General features: G+C 32.8%; 1 protein-coding gene across 10 annotated transcripts in view; it reads right to left on the reverse strand.

Annotated features, from left to right (window-relative positions):
- Positions 1-18,950, reverse strand: part of LOC106881053 (protein O-mannosyl-transferase TMTC4) — a 297,366-nt gene that overhangs the window by 142,199 nt on the left and 136,217 nt on the right. For all 10 annotated transcript variants that reach the window (XR_016241033.1, XR_008263717.2, XM_089348977.1 and 7 more), the window contains one exon: positions 11,103-11,252. Coding sequence is in view for 8 of the 10 variants with exons in the window: in XM_089348977.1 (XP_089205103.1) it covers positions 11,103-11,252 (150 nt within the window). In the remaining 2 variants the exon portion in view is untranslated. The remainder of the gene's footprint in view (positions 1-11,102; positions 11,253-18,950) is intronic.

Below are 18,950 nucleotides of genomic sequence, written 5' to 3' on the forward strand. Positions count from 1 at the left end.
GTGTGTGTGTGTGTGTCTGTGTGAGTGTGTAAAAGGAAGCTGGTATGTTAATCATATCACTGCATTTCAAAATTTATTCAGTGTTAAAACTTATGCGATAAGATTTGTTCACGTATAGAAATGAAATGACAGTGCAGGTTTCACTAATTAAACACATTACACGTTCTAATCTCACTTTTCGGTTACTAAAATTTATCATATACAAGTTAAATCTAAGAACATATTCCATTACTTAAAATCAATACTTCCAGTAATACAAAAAGGATATATCTTTAGTGATAGCAAACCAAAACGTTCTCGATTTCACAGTTCTAAACTTGATAAATTACCTGTTTAAATCTAGGTGAAAACTACTCAGTAAAGGTTATTGTTACAACTTTGAAGATCAACCTACATGGTAACAACATACCAAATATCGATCTGAAGCTTATTTGTTGGGTTCCTTGCATTGCAGAGTTGTTTAATTATACTGTTTAGTTGCACCGTTTTGAGTGGTAAGTTTCGGGACTGAACACGAAATTTGATTCCAGTGAAAATGTTTGTCTTACCATGAAAAAAATCATAAACATTTTCATATCTCATATACATAAGACACAGTTTGATGAGTTTTGGTGCAAAAAAAAAATCGTTTTATATCTATTTGAAAATCACTTGTATCTTTTTTTAATCTTATGAAGCAAGTAACAATGACATTAACGAAAGAAGGACTAAGATTCGTATTTAGATTTTTTATTGAAGTATTCTACAGGCAGAGAAATATCAAAGATTATCCATAAAAAAATCAATAGAAAATATCTCTTAATATTAAAAAGTTAGGTATCGATTCTATAAACACAATTTTGCACATGCCTTTATTTATCTGCTAAAAACAAAATTGTTACCTTATCGTTTTCTTTCTTTCTTTTTTGGTTTCCAGTTTTTAAATCTGTCCGTATGTGCATACAACAAAGGTTATGCACATTATTTCTTTCTCACCTTTACATTTTTCCTTCCTTAAACATTAAGCTTCATTTATACCTGGGATAAGTCAACGAAAACTGTTTGGCTGATCATATTTCAAAGCATACTAAATTTGTCGTGGTAAATAGATTTTGGTATTACCACTTATATCTCCCTCATTCTCAAAGGAGTAACTAGCTTTCCAATGAAGTGAAATGCTTCATGCTGTGGTTCGCATACCTGATCCATAAGAAATTAAACAAAGTCAAACCGATGTTTTTCAGTAACATTCCACTGATATCCTTCAGGTGTTTACACATTCTTCCTATTTAAATCTATCAACTACCATAACATCAATTGCTAAATCTTTTTCGCTGTTAAGGGCCGGAGAATTAAAGATTGCTGCTTGCATTTTGTGGATGCTCAGTTAAATGCCTCATTCTACTGGGATAGAAATACTTGTATCCAGTTTTGCATATTTAACGGTGATTTCCTTTCCGAAGACTTCTTATCCGAAATTGTACCGAATGTAAACTTTAAATCGCTTTTTGGCTTACATAACCAATGGTATTGGTAAGACATAAAAGCACAACTCTGCAAATAGTTGACAATTGAGATGATACCAGTAGGATTGAACCAGATCATGTTGAATACCTGATATATACGTGGACTAGTGAAATCCATCAATCACCAAAGTAGCTGTTGAGGTCTTCGTGTCAAATCCCGGTTGAAAAGAATGCGGAACTCATCTCCGAACATATGTAAGAAAGAAAATGAAAAAGACAAAGACTTGCAGAGTCATTCAATAAAATTAGAAGAAAACTGGAAACCACACAGACAAACAATTAGGTAATATTTTGTTTTGTGAAAGAATGTGCAAAGTTATGCGTTTATTGCATCTCTACCTGACTTTTTAATATTGGTTTCAAATTTTGGCACAAGGCCAACAATTTCTGGAGAAAGGGTAAGTCGATTACATCGAACTCAGTGCTTAAATAATACTTATTTTATTGACCCAAAAGGATGAGCGACAAAGTCGACCTCGGCGGATTTTGAACATAACGTCAAGTCGGAAGAAATAATGCCAAGCATTTTCTCTATGCCAGCTTACCGCCAAACCTGACATTTCAATATTGGCTTCCAATTGTGACACAAGGCCGGCAATTTTGGGGAACGGGGCAAGTCAGTTACTTTGATTCTAGTGCTCAGCTGGTACTTAGGTTATCGATCCTGAAATGATGAAAGACAGAGTCGACCTCGGTAGAACTTACCTGGCTTAAGGAAGAAATTTACCTGACATCAAGAGAGAAAAGGATACGCTTACAAGTGACAGACAATAAAATACGAAACAGTCGTTTATTGTGTAGAAATAAACCAATCAATGAATTAAAAGAACAATAAAGACAGAAAGAAAAGCATCATTATTGCTTTTATATATTTTATGAAATATTTCAAAAATACTATCCATGATGAATATTAAGTACTGACTTTTGCGCTAAAGAGTTATTAAACCATATCATATATAACAATGATTTACGTGTTGGTTTTCGTATCTTTTCTCACGAAGAGCATTTTAGTTCTTTTTATTCAGTTTCGGTTACATATTCTGTCCACCCTATTTGTAATATTTAGCTAAAGCACGTTTGCACGTAGAATTTTAAAATCAATAAAATGCATCGGATATATGAACCATAACCTTTACTAGAAAAAATATATAATTAGGAATGAATAAAAATAAAAGAAAGAAATCGAATATTTTTTTTATTCCAAGTACAATTTTCTTATACTTTCTCTATTTCATCATTTCAAAACCACTGAATGTGCCGAATTAGTAGAATATTTCGAGTGTGGAAGAAAGGCATTATAATATTTCTTCCAGCATTTTAGTTCTGAGATGAAATCACGCGAAAGTCAACTTTGCCTTCTGTATTTTCGGAGTCGATAAAAGGAAGTACAAGTCAAACACAGAAGCTGATGATGTAGGTTAAGCTGCTTCCCATCAAGATTGTGTGTCTGTGTGTATGTGTGTACATGCGTGTGTGTGTATGTTTATGTGTAATTATCACCGTCAATGTCGAGTTATTAAGAATTCCACTTTACAAGCAAACAAGCAAGGGATTCATGTTGCATCCTATCCCATTGAGTTATCATCACCGAAGCCATCTACGACCCATTACAGCCTCATATATATAAACGCCCCCCCCCCATATATATATATATATATATATATATATATATATATATATATAGGTTTAGATTTAGATTCAAAAATTGAATATGGTATTTATGTTTAGGCACCAGAATATAGTATGGTATGGTATTATATAAAAACCATTCCAAAAACTAGGTGATCAAAAAATCAAAATAAGCAACACGGATTTTAAAGATGCTGCAACCATCTTTAAAATCCGTGTTGCTTATTTTGATTTTTCGATAAGCCAGCTGGAGGAGATGTCCTCCTGGGGCTAAAAGCAACAGTAACATCCACCCCTAGAGGTCAGCCACATTTAAGTGGCAATATACTTCACTTTATCGTGCAGTTACTGTTAATACCTAATTTAGAGAATTAACATTGCTTGTTTTCACTTTTTCGATATCAGTGAATAATTTCACTGGAAAAAGATACATAAGGTTGCCAAGAATTTATCTCTCTCATCGCAGATCGGTGGCTATCGGACGCTGACGAAGGGAAATAACCCTGAAACCCGGGTCCGTTCGTGCTACAGATCACGATGAGAGGGATAACTTCCCTTGGCAAAACAAACAGGACACAGAAGTGTGTCGATAAGCCAGCTGGAGGAGATGTCCTCCTGGGGCTAAAAGCAATAGTAACATCCACCCCTAGGGGTCAGCCACACTTAAGTGGCAATATACTTCACTTTATCGTGCAGTTACTGTTAATACCTAATTTAGAGAATTAACATTGCTTATATATATATATATATATAGTTTTAGAGAAAAGAACCAAGTTTCATGAACTCATCGATGAAATCGATGAGTTCATGAACCTTGGTTCTTTTCTCTAAAACTATATATTTATATTTTATACTGAGAAACTTAATTTAATTTTAATTTTTAATAAATTGAATTGAATTCAGTTTTTACCTGTAAATTTGGATTTTTATCCCAAATATTATTATTATCATTATTATTATTATTATTATTATTATTATTATTATATATATATATATATATATATATATAATTTAGAGAAAAGAACCAAAGTTTATGAACTCATCCATGAAAATCCACAGTCACATATAGAAAAAATTAATTAATAAATACACGATAAATAAGTATAATAAAATGCAAAGTAAAAATAATAAAATAATAATAATAAAACGACTACACGTGTTTCATAACCAAGTTTTCATATCCCTAATATTATTATTATTATTATTATTATTATTATTATTATTATTATTATTATTATTATTATCATCATTATTATTATTATTATTGTTGTATAGACGACGGGATGTTGAAAATTTCCCGGCTCTGGGTAAAAAAATATAAAGTAGGATCAGTTAATTATGATATCATTCAACATATTCCTCTCTCATATTTACATACGCATTGCAGCGGTCCTTCAATTTTTCTAAGCCCTGTGAAAAAAAAAGACTCGAAAACCTGGGCCTCCAGCCACACCTTTCGCGATACCCTTAAAGCTAGGAACTTCATACCAGCCCCTTGTGTATATTTGTCTAAGCGTGTATTCATAGTATGTTGTCGTATGAACAAATATATTATATGCATAGAAACGTTTACGTATATGCGAGTAATCGTATCCATGCATGTAATGCATTTATGCACATAGCCGCCCATGCGTTTATAATATGTCACTGAGAATGAAAATTGCAACATTTTGTGGGAGGCATTGATTCAGTGCGATGACCTGACCAGAGATCAGAAACCTGACATTTTTGTGGTGAAAAAGAAAGAAAGAACAGGCATGACAATCGACATGGCATATACCGGTGACAATAGGATCAAAGAGAGAGAAGAAAAACTTAACAACTACGACGATTTGAAGTTGGAAATACGAAGGTTGTATTCAATGAGAGTAGACATGATACCGATAGCATTTGGCGCACTTGGAAATATCAGCTCTCAAATACCAACATGGCTCAAAAAGGTTAGTACAAATGTAACGGTAGAACACCTACAAATACAATTTCTTGGAACAGCGAGAATTCTTCGCAGGGTTCTTGAAGCATGATCAATAAAGAAATGCCACGTAGTATGCTGGTTGTGGACAGCTGACAACAACAGCAACAATAAAAATATCACTATTGCTATTAATTTGAGAGAGTGAGCAATGCATACATCAAAGTGACATAGGGATACAAATATACGAATCCCAATATACCCATTATGACTACTCGTCTGATAAGAGTACACACAGTACATGCATCACAACCATATGTGCTGTGCGTGACGTAGTGTTTTTATATCAAGGAAAACAGCGCATAACCTTTCAGGTGGGGCCAGTTAGAATTTTCTTCAAGTCGAGTAGCCCAATCCCACTCAAAAGGTCCTTAACTAAGGCTTGTTTATGGATGTTGAATGAAACACCCATGTTTCCTAAGGTGAATTATTCAAACCAAAAAAATTCCTCTCAGCACATAGTTATAATGCTCCCCCACTAGTGATCAGAGATGCATATATCGTCAGCCACCAAAGGGCATGCTCAACTGGTTAAGGTCAAACAACTAACAAGCAAATCAGTGGTATTGACCAGAATATTTGCTGTGGCCCATCTTATATACCAAGACAAAACATGTACATGATAACAGTTCCAATCAATTAGGATCAGAATCCATGATAACCACTACCTGGTGCTGTATGAGGGCATTATTATTATTATTATTATTATTATTATAAAAAGCAGAATGCTTAACTGCATTTCGTTTGTCTTTACATTCTGAGTTCAAATTTCGCCGAGGTTGACTTTGCCTTTCATCCTTTCACGGTCGATGAAATAAGTACCAGTTGAGTACTGGTGTCGATGTAACCGATTATCACCTCCCCCTAAATTTCGGGCCTTGTTTCTATAGTAGAAAGGATCTTTATTATTATTATTATTATTATTATTATTATTATTATTATTATTATTATTACTACTACTACTACTACTACTACTACTACTACTACTACTACTACTACTACTACTACTATTGTGTAAGAGAACAGTGTATGCCATCAAAGTGACACTGGGGTAAAATGTATGAAGTCCAGTATACCCATCATGGCAACCCATCTGATAGAAAGTACACCAGGCACATGCATCACAACCGTATTTGCGCAATATGATGATCTCATCTCAAGATAAACAACGCATGACCTTTCAGGTGGCGCCAGTTAGAATTTTCTTCAAGTCGAGTAGCTCATCCCGCTCAAAATTTCCCTGATTAAGGGTTGTTTAAGGATGTTGAACGAAACACCCATGTTTCCAGTAGTGAATTATTCAAACTCCAAAGAATTCCTCTCAACGCATGGCTATGATGCTCCCCCACTACTTCTGCTCGAGATCAGAGATGCACATATCACCAGCCACCAAAGGACATGCTCAACTAGTTAAGGTCAAACAACTGACAAGCAAATCTGTGGTATTAAGCAGAATATTTGCTGTAGCCCATCTTTTTATACCAAGACAAAACAATGTACATATGCGCTGTGGATACGCTGTGTTTGTATGGTATGTATAAATGGTTATAATTATGTACTCTGATTTATGGCATACTGATGAAGGTAAAGGGTATTATATCCCTAAACTAGAAATCGATATATGACTATACCTTTTAAAAAACTCTTTTTTATTCACTTCCCTCGCTTTCAGCCCGTGTCTATGTAATAAATAAGGTAGTTTTAGAGCCATTTTGCGTCTCCTTCTATCATGTGGCCCTTATTATAATTATATTTATGCAATTATATACTTTGTATAAATTTTTAACTAAATGGTTTATTACATGCTAGCTACTTGAAAAATTCCTATATAGATTTTATCCTTGATTATAATTACACACACACATACACACACACAGACACACACATACATACATATACATATATACTATGCGCGAATATATATGCGAGTGTGCGTGTACGTGCGTGTACGTGCGTGTATACATGTATATATAGTATATATATATATATATATGTATGCATATGTATATATATATACATATATATATATATATATATATATATATATATATATATATATATATATATATATATATATATATATATATATATATATATATATATATATATATATATATACGTGTATATATGAACATGTGCGTATGGATATATGTATGCATTTAGGCGTTTGCACATAAATGTATGTGTGAAAATATATGTACAAGAATATATTTATAGATGCTGATGTATGTATGAGTTAATAAATCTGTGCTTTTATATTTCTATATGTATATGTCGAAATACATATATGAATGTGTATGTTAAACATCATACACCAATGGAAGTGAAGTTCGAATGTTTTGGTGACCAATTTGTATCAAATATAAATTAAAAACTAAGAAACAAGTTTATTTTACGTTGAATATGTGTATATATGTGTGCATATATGTATCGGTGTGCACAGACAATAATATATATGCATATATATATATATATATATATATATATATATATATATATATATATATATATATATATATATATATATAACTTTCTAGATAGTCTATGTACGTGTAAACGCCTAGTCTTGTGAAATCCACTTCTCTCTAAGAAATACGCATGAGAAAACGTGAGTGTTACTCTTTGAGCTGATCAAACGCTAATTTGCACCTATTCATAGCTATTTGGACGGGTCGACAAAAGTTAATTGCTTTAATCTTGGCTATTTTAGGTTATAAATTGCGACAAGCTCAACTATGATCCAAACAATGATCCAAACTTAAACAACTTTATAGAAATATCGATAAAGTGAAAGTGAATTATGTGCATTTAGCTGTTGTTGTTGTTGTTGTTGTTGTTGTTGATTAACATCATGTTAGATCTAAAAATTCAGACCTATGATCAATTCCAGCATTGACCCACTCGCTCATTTTGTATAGCCATGGGACTGATTCGGTCAATGTATATTTCCTTTTATAAGCTGATATGGTGTGACTAAAGAGAGGTATGGCAGCTATTTTAGCAAGCAGAGTGACTACGTAGAAGCTTACACATGCTTTCAAACCTGCACAGTAGGGTTTCACAGATTAAAGGCGAAAATTATCCAGCTCCGAAATCAACTACTAAGTTTTCAGAGAAAAGAATTAACTGAATAGCAGTAAAGTGTGAACTTCAACAAGTAATTGTTCCGCGAACAAAATATGTTCCATGTAATTATAAGACCTTAGAATTTACTTGACGGTTAGATTGTTTATTTCATTAACATTACAAAGGAAATAAAGCGTGGTGAATTTTCGTTATGTACACATTGCTATTGTAAACAGCCTGAACTAACCATTGTATGTTGTTTGGTTCTAATAATGTATCATTAATTATATGGCCTCTAAGAATATATTAAGTATGTCCACGTAAAAGTAGGATAAGAGCTTGCGTTTATTTGTGTGATGTGCGACATGGATGGTAAAAAGATTTTCGTGGACGAGGATCACAATTCAGCTTCCATATCCAACCTAGTTGCTGTTGCTACTGGTTTTCTCATCGCCGTCGCTGCAGATGTTAATGTTGTTTCAGTGTAGCCAGTATAGGCATCATCAGGTAGATCAATGATTAATGACATTTTAATTATGATCATCCAGTATTTTTGAATATCTGAGCACCCGCCTAAATTCGGGCATAGTATATATAGGACTGCAGGGCAGCTTTATGCCTTATTATAAAATGCAGATTTCCTTCCGTTTTTACGATGGTTGTTAGTGATTTGAGGGAGATTTGACTGTTGTTTCTAACAGGTTGGGCGAGCACCTATTGCCTTGATCGTAGCGTATTTAATACCCATAGAAGGCCATGTTTGCACAATTGTTATCGTCGCTTTATTCACTTAAGTTATTAATATGGTCGACATCTTACACGATGAATTCAACAAATATTTTTTATTTAAAATCTTTTAAAATGTCACAAACAGTGTTAGCTGCTTCAAGTATTTCTTCTACGTGAAGTCTCAAGGATTATTGTCTCCTCGGTGGAAACTATAAAGCGTAGGAATATATAGCTTTCTAATTAACTTTAACGCTACATATATTTAAAATAAATGAGGCTGTCAATTATAGCAGTTATAAACTTCCGTAAAAGCAGAATGATATCTTCTTACAAATAAATTATTTAAAAGATTTTCTAATTGTTAAGTGTTAAACTGAAATATTGTGTTACAAAGTGTTTTGTTGCTCTCTCACTCAAATGAGCCCTGCACATAATAACCAACTCTGGGGAATAGGGTAGCCAGATGTTAGGGCTGATGTGGTCGCAGAAATTGTCTGACAGCCATGACTGGGTTCTCCTGTTTGTGCGGTATGGTGCAGAGTCCTGTTGCCATCCTCTTGACATAGGGCAGCAGCACTTCCTCCAGGCACTTGATGTAGGCCTCTGTGTTGAGTGTGAGGCTATGTGAGAAGAAGAATTGAGGCATAAGGTCACCATCACTAGTGATCACTCCAAACACTATGATGTTGACTGGATGTTTGATTTTTATCACTCTCGGTACTTGTCTTCAGATTGCACTGTCTTCAGATTGATACTCAAACACTAAAATGTTGGTGTTGGAGATTACGGCGCGTTTTCCAAGCAGTACAGCATGTCGTTTCCAAAGTCCTGGCAGAGTGAATTGCATCATGATGCTGTTTTTCTCACAGACAGTGCTCACTATACTGTATAGTCGACAAAATCAAAAACAAACAATACATATGCACGAAATTAAAAGTATGAAATGGCGACAAGTTACCCATCGCAACCTATACATACATACATACATACATACATACATACACACACACACACACACACACACACACACACACACACACACATATATATATATATATATATATATATATATATATATATATACACACACACACACACACACATGTCACTCTTGCCTTTTTCACTGATAAACGCAACTTCCAAAGAGAAGCACGCATCCATGTAGTCACTCCATCTGCTTGAATTAGTAGGCAAATATCCTTTAACTCAAGCCATATATTTATTGAAAGGTACGAAATCATGTATCCGAGACGAACAAAAGCTGGATAATCATAGTTTCAATATCTTGATCACTGATTAGTTCAGCTAAGTTTGAGTTCAACAATGACGACAACAACATCAACAGTAACATTTAATATAAGATACTAAGCTTGGTATACAACTTTAGAGACAAGGCTTTTCTATGGAATACGTCATATAAATTAACAATTTCTGTTATTGATAAAACTAAATATGTCGACAGTTTTCAGTATAAAGCAATTTGATGTTTCTTTCTTATTGCAGTCTAATTTCATTTCAAAATGCAGATTGATTTGTTGTGTTCTACTAGAGAGAATGCTATAAAATACTAATTACATTATCTTTTCTTCAGTTATTTACGTTTTGATTAATTTGGTCTGTTAGAAGCAGTTTAGGCGAAGTTTAATCATTCAGGTTAATTATACAGACGACAGAAATAATAGAATGCTGATCTAACTACTGTTCAGTATTTAGTTACTTTTAAATTCCGAGTTCAAATCCAGCTGATATTGTCATTAGCTTTCAACTGTACGTGGAATAGAGAGAAAATAATTGTTGACTGCGCGAATATGCCTAACTATAAAGTTCTCTTCAAAATGTTCCGCCTTTATCAATGGCAATATTATTTGCTAAAACTTTAGAGCAGTGCTTTTCACAGTAAACGGTACCACTCCTTGCGGGTCAAAGGGGATATTGATAGATTCATCTTGTAGCTCCCTTAATTTCCAAACAATATTGAAATTTTTATTGTTTGCGAAGTTAATGTTAGTAATCGAAATTTTGTCTTCCGAACTATATTGATGAAATGACTTTGGTACCAGTCGGCAACTTTTTCTGGTGTATTTAATTTTGTTGAATCGTTGTAAGGAGGCGATGAGAATATGTAAGCAATAGAAAAGTGGCAATTAATGAAAGTCTGAAAAATATTGACATAGGGAATGTATTGTATAAAATTCACCTACCCGTAAAAGAAAATTGTCTACGAAAGAATGTGGATTATCCTCTTTATTAAATACTGGTTGTTTTATCATTAGCTTGAGCCGGAATGTTAGCAACAGAAGAGTTATTGCTATCATAAAGAATATTCGGAACAAAAGGTAAAATATGGTCACCTGAAACATAGAAAAAAGAATATTATTACTAAAGATTTTAAAACAAGTTGAATTTTTTAAATTGCATATGTAGGCAATTAGAAGAGAAATACAATGCTGTAGAGAGATAGGAATGGTAAATCAATGATAAAATATATTTTGATTTGCAGATATATTAATATTAATTTTATCCATCCGAAGCTGGTGAAATGTGGAGCTGTGTGATAAGGGTAGTAGAGTTTACAAACACACAAGCACTGTCATTTGATGTGTATTTGAAGTAAAACGTGTAACCTGGACAGCGGATATTAATGTTTGAGCAATTTAGGCGTCAAAGAGAAATGAAATGTGTGGTTTGTGTATTATAAAGAAATAGACGACTGGAACTTAGATTGAAACACATTTCACATATGTCAGAGAAGAGGAGATACCCATTGGTCAGACGATGTGATATGCATACCATCTAGAGGAATAAATTCGGCCTCTGTGCCATATATAACGAAAATACATTATAAGAGTCGAGACTGAAAGAAGAATAGAGATGCATTCAGTCCGCGTACCCACAAGTAGATTCAGTGCTTTTGTTTTCCTACGATTTAAGTGAGCATTTTGTAGATAGCAAAACTACGCTTTTTCTTGAAAGGATTCGCTTATTAGCTTTTGTCTTTGGAATTGATCTTTGTATACCACGGTGAAAAAGTTTCGGTATTTTATTAAGTTATGTTTGTTCAGTGATAATTTCAGAATATATATCAGTTGATGTAGTTTCATGATTAAATACGTAACGGCCGTGGTAGGATCAAGTGTCGGATGCTGCTTCGACTGAATGTAGTAGTAGTAGTAGTAGTAGTAGTAGTAGTAGTAGTAGTAGTAGTAGTAGTAGTAGTAGTAGTAGTAGTAGTAAAACGATTACTTGGAAACTTATAGTTATCACGCTATTCCCGTTTCCGCCGAAGGGGAAGAATATTATTCTGTTTAACGAATAGATTTGGAAAACAATTTTAAAAACAAACTATTCCTCAATTCTTTATCGTGCTAACAAATTTTTCATCGTCTTACTAAATAAGCAAATTATATATATTATTTTATTCTTTTACTTGTTTCAATAATTTGACTGCGGCCATACTGGAGCACCACCTTAAAGGGGTTTAGTCGGAGAACTCGAGCCCAGGACTTATTCTTTGTAAGCCTAGTACTTATTTTATCGATCTCATCTGCCGAGCCGTCAAGTTACGGAGACCTAAGCACACCTGCATCGGTTGTCAGACAGTGGGGGGGGGACAAATACACACAAATATATATATATATATATATATGTATATATATATATATATATATACGAGAGGCTCCTTTCAGTTTCCGTCTACCAAATCCACTCACAAGGCTTTGGTTGGACCGAGGCTATAATGAAGACACTTACCCAAGATGCCACGCCGTGGGACAGAACCTGGAACCATGTGGTTGAGAAGCCACACCTGCGCCTATATATATATATATATATATATATATATATATATAATCTTTACAAAGGCACCGTCTTGAAGAACTTTAGTCGAATGAATCGACACTAATACTGATTTTTAAAACCCGGTACTTATACTATCGGATCTTTTGTCGAACAGCTAGGTCTAGGGTGCATACACCAATCAAGTGGTGGTGGGGGACAGACACACGCAAAAACACACTTCCCAATGTTTCCACATCATGCCAGTAATATACAAAGATCGTACAAAGATTAAACAAATATTGGACAGGGGTTTGTCAATAATTGAGCTCCAAAGCTTCCTAAGAAAGACCATAATGTTAGGAATCTAACATGTAAGGAAGTATGATAAAATAATAAAATAAAATAATCAAATAATAAAAATAGTAAGGAATGGTAAAAAAAAGTCAATTACAAGGTAATATCCATAAGTTATGGGGTTACATCATATGGTAAAGAAAGTCACTTCCAGAAGTAATTTCCATAGGTTATAAGAGTTACATCCTATTTCAATTTACATGGGGAAATAGCAATGGTAAGACGTTATGGAGTGAGTTTAAGAGGATGGTCCATATCACAGGGGTCAAGAGTTAAAGGCTAACGGCTATGTAATAGAGTATCATAAAAATTAACAAAGTTAACTTAATGTGAACTTATTTGGGGAAATCAATACATAACTATATCACTGAAGGAATAATTTGGTTAAAACTTGAGTGCGATGTTATTACTTATTAACAAAATCCTCATTCTAATACCCCTATGAAGAACAGGGTGAGGCCAGAGTTAATCCTTCACCTTAATTAGTCCACCAATATTTGAATTCAATGGCCTTGTTCAGGTCCGTTAAATCTATCAAAAAATACAAAACAAATAAAAAAAATATTCAAGGAATGAATTGTCTAAGGGGCCCTACATAACAAAGGGGTGACGAATACTACTTACGGTTAAAGATATACTATTTTGTTAAGAATATATCTGGGATATATATCAAATTTACAAGTAATAATCTGAGCGAGAAAAATAAAGGATGAAACAATGAATGAAAAAATCATCACTCCAGGACTCTAGCGAAGGGAGGTAACCGAGTAGTACGTTATCGTATTATAAAGCAGAGAAACATTATGCTCTAAAATAAGGTTTAGGATATGTTATTCCGTTATGGATAGATCTAAGTTATAATTTCCAATTGACAAGTAATTGTCTCAAATAGAAGAGCAAAAGTGAAAAGGATTGAAAATATTTTCAAAATTATAAACTACAGCCGAAGGGAGGTAACCGTGTAATACGTTCCATTTTTAGGATACAGAGAGATATTTAGACACTTGAAATAAGGTTGAGGTTATTTTTAATTATAGAGAGAAACAGAGGTTATTCATGTTAGGATAGAGGTAGAGCTTCAAGAAGATAATGAACCTATGTTAAATTATAATTTTATAAGGCTGTGAAATTATAAAATTGTAGAATTAATTACAATTACAATGGGAATTATTCTGGTTAAGGAATGTAAATATAGGCTATATTGACATAAGATGTATATGAATACAACTACATATACAAATACTAATAGGTATACGAATCAAGACTCACAGATAAATACTTATAAATAAATGTTTAGAAATATATGATGTAACATCCAAAGGAAAGCTGGTTTAATTATATATATATATTTATAAATAATATAATCTATAAGGTATATAGAGAATGTTGTCTTACACATGTGGTGGAAAAGGATGGCGTTCAATATACAGTGCTCAGATTAGGAAAAAAGAAGTTAAGTAAGAGAATCAAAATTGGGTCCTGTTGCATATAACAAGTGTGTGGTATAATACCGATAGTAATGCTTATGGGTTTATATGTTTGCAATTCAGAGAAAGTTAAGGAATAGGTGACTAGTTGCAAACAAATAAAGTGGGGTAGATTTAGAGGTACTATAAAGTATTTAAATGCAAAGAGGTATAAAGATTTATACTGGGAGGGGGGGCAAGTCCCAATAATATGTTATTATCAAAGGAGTCACTAGTACTAATAACAATTAATATTAATGATATTTGAGAGAAAGTGTGTTTAGCTTTATGAAGACTTCCTTCCTTTTCTAATTCTAAGTAGAGAAGGGAAAGGTTGGCCTTTAAAATAAATAGAATTTCACTTATACACAACAAACATTTCTTATTCTTTATATCATACGCAGGGTCTGAGGCTAAAATTTTGCAATGGAGGTCATAACTAATACCTTTATCTTTAAGATCCCATATACAATTACTCAAACCAGTGGAATTCCTCCTATTTCTGTTTCTAAAGGTATACATATAGTAATTCAGTCTACGTTTCATATGCCCTATATATATATATATATATATATATATATATATATATATATATATATATATATATATATATATATAGTACCCTTGCATATATATATATGTGTGTATGTAGGTATGTATGTATTTATAAGCATATTAAATGCTTATAAATCAATACTATGCCCTATAGCTGTTACTTGGTGGTAATTTATAATTGCATAACGAAATACGGTGTCCCTACCGTCAATTTAGATGTACGTATCAGTTGCCAGGAAAGTGCTAATAAATGGAATCGGTACATCCAATTGTGTTACGCCGCTAAATTTGGTGTATATATATCTAAGCGATGTGTTTGTGGTTGGTTAATGGCTTGGATGTGATACTGAAGAAGAAGTAAGAGCTTCTGAAATATACATAAATATACATATACACCCATTACTATTTTCCTATCTTCGGTTGCATTGTTTATATAGGCGTATTCGGATACAAAATATTATAACTTTCAGTGCTAGTTCTAGTTTCTATAGATAACCTGTAGCAATAACTTTCAAAAAATATGTATGTGTATGCATGTATATGTGTATGTATATATATATATATATATATATATATATATATATATATATATATATATATATATATATATATATATATATATATATATGTACCCTACAATTCTTGACAACTTGTGATGGTATTTTTACCTCCCTGTAAATTAATGGTTCGGCAAAAGAGACCGATAGAATGAGTACCAGGCTCATTCTGAAAATGGAAGTGCCGAAGTCGAATCATTCGCCTAAAATTCCTAGTATAGACGCAGTCTAAAGATTCAAACAGGTAAAACAATAAAAGAATAAAAGAATAAAAGAATATGCATGTATGTAAGTATGTATGTATGCATGTATGTATGTATGCGAACCCATGGAAAACAAACCTCACCCAGCTATTCTGATTATATGACTGTGCACACGTTTGAATGTGGTGTGTGCCAGAGGGTTTGCAAATCCAATGGGGGTCTTAAAAGACATGTTAGGATCCACAATGAGCAGAACTTACTTGCAGGTATTGGTAGTGCAAATCAGAGGTGCAATCTGTGTGGGTGTTTTTTCAAAACACTGGTTTAAAAAGCCACATCAGACGCCATGAAAGGGCTAAGGTGTAGGTGCAGGAGGTGGTCAAACTCTGTTTAAGGAGTAGACAACCACCATGTATGTGTGTATGTATATTTGTGTATGTATTAAATAATTGACATTTCGAATAAGATAACAAAGGTTAATCAATGCTTAGAACTGCTGGTAAATCAAAGTATATCCAAATTCTAGTAAGGTTTCAAACGTAATTCGTCCTCTCATTTGATTTTGGTATTATATACATATAAGAAAATTATAGTGCATATTCGAAGGCAGAATACAATTTAGCTCATCTTTTTATAATAAAATCATAATAAAATGACAAAGTAAATCTCGTTTCTCTTCTGTTCTTTCATATAAGAATGTATACGTATGTGTGTGTGTGTATGTCTCTGCGTATGTATGGAATATTCATGTATATGTATTTATGTATGTATGTATGTATGTATGTATGTATGCACACAACACATGTATGTATATACATAGAATAGAGATAGATAGATATGCATCTATGTATGTACGTGCATGCGTATGAATATCTGAGAGTCCTTCGCGTGTTTACAAAAAAAAGAATGTAAATGAAGAGCGGCTACATACGTATACACGCAGACACTCACATGCGCGCATACAAACACGCATATACACACAAACGCATATAAATAAATGTATATGCATATATATATATATGTATATATATATATATATATATATATATATATATATATATATATATATATATATATATATATATATATATATATATATATATATATATATATATATATATATATATACATATATATATATACCTATAGATAGATAGATAGATAGATAGATAGATAGATAGATAGATAGATAGATAGATAGATAGATAGATAGATAGGGAGAATTCACAAAAACACAACAGATGATGATAGGTGGTGTAGAAAGTAGATGTATTAGTATAACGCTCGGGAATTTTAAAAGTCTTTAACGTTTCGAGCCTACGCTCTTCCACAGAAAGGAACACAGAAAGAAACAAGGAGAGAAAGAAATGTCTGTAGTGATTAGCGATCTATCATTATATATATATATATATATATACATACATACATAGATGCATACATACATTTACATATTGCAGTTATAGATATGCTTGCATATATGTATAGACTATGTGCGTAGTATTCTTTTGCGCGTGAAAAGTAAAAGCAACATATTAGAGTATTTAACACATATATGCTTTCTCACCAACGTCCCAATCAAAAATTAAAACATAAATAACATGAATACAGTTTTATGTTCGCTGAACTGAAAGTCGTGTATGTATATTCAGTAAAGAGAATTTCAAAGGTGATAAGTAATAAATTTAAATTGTTTCCAAGGCATGAATGTCGCTTGAAAAGCAACACGTACATTCAGGTGATCATAAATCAAATTAATGATACAACATTAAATAGATAACACTTACAATTTTATTACTTAAAAGGGTAAATACATTTTCTTTCAAATGGAAGTCTCAAAACGCAAATTTTCTTCAATCTTCTTTTGTAAACGTTTTATCGTATTGATCTTTGTATTACTCGTTAACATGATCTATTCACAAAAGTACTACAAGTATGCTTGAAGAAAAAGAACTTCATTGAATGTAATGCTACTGTGCAGATATTTTTTTCTTTTGACTAATTCTTAAACTTTTCCGCACTTGATTTACTCACATTATGATGTTTGGACATTGGACCCTTAGCTTATATTTCAAATTTGAGGAACTGCAAGAGTTAAATGGGTACACTAAATTATATAGACTCAGTGTGCATTTCAGCACTATTGCCATATGTAATTCAATTATTGTAACATCAATAACAATTTTTAAATCAAACTTTACTGTTGGCCATAAGAAAAGTTTATTATATAGTGATGATTAGTGTCGTTGGTTAGCATTGATCTATCATATAAAACGCATGGGTCTAGTTTACCACACACACCATAAACAAGAAAATTGCAGCAAAGCTACGTGATAGTGGTGCCAGATATAGCATGCAGACCATAATATAAGTTGTTAAACTATATTTTATGTGATGTCTCACTGGTACACCTGATCCTTTGTCTTTAGCAATCTTTAGCAATCGGTGGCATGAATCTATCCCTTAACTCAATAATGTAGAATTTAAATTTCTAATATTTTTATTTAAGTCATATAACAAACTGCTTAATCTTTGCTGTTCGAGTTCAAGTTCAGCTGTTTTAAGAACACCAGATTTTATAAGAGAGTCATTGATGTGACATAAGTTGGCCGTGGGAATGGTGACAAATCCACCAACTGCTGGTGGGTTGAGAGATTTAACAGTTGAACTGAAACTTTTCAATTTATGAACAATATCCCCAGTTGTGAGGGACAACAAACAGACAACACCAGATGAATATTATTAATATCTGCTGTAATGTTAATGAATAATTGTTTTTGGACTGGCAAAGAATTGAGAATATTACATGATTTTTGAGTTAATACGCCATATATATAAAATATATCAATATCTACTGGTTGCTTGTAGTTATTAAAATTATTGCACCTCGAGTCCCTCACAAAAAGACAAGTTTTGCATCTGGGATTCTATGAAATTCGTCTGCTATTTTCAGAGAATTATGGGAAAACGAAGTGGTTCACATAAAAATGGCAGAAACTACGAGCACAGTAGTTAGTAAGTGCTATGTTCCCAATATCTTGGCAGGACAGTAATAGGAGTGTAATAAGAGTGGTTACAAGTCGTTACCTGCATAATTGAAACAGCGAGATAAAGCCGGATGTGACGTGCATTGTGTGTTC

The sequence above is a fragment of the Octopus bimaculoides genome, chromosome 3 (assembly GCF_046866305.1).
Source record: "Octopus bimaculoides isolate indiv1 chromosome 3, ASM4686630v1, whole genome shotgun sequence".
Lineage (NCBI taxonomy): Eukaryota > Metazoa > Mollusca > Cephalopoda > Octopoda > Octopodidae > Octopus > Octopus bimaculoides.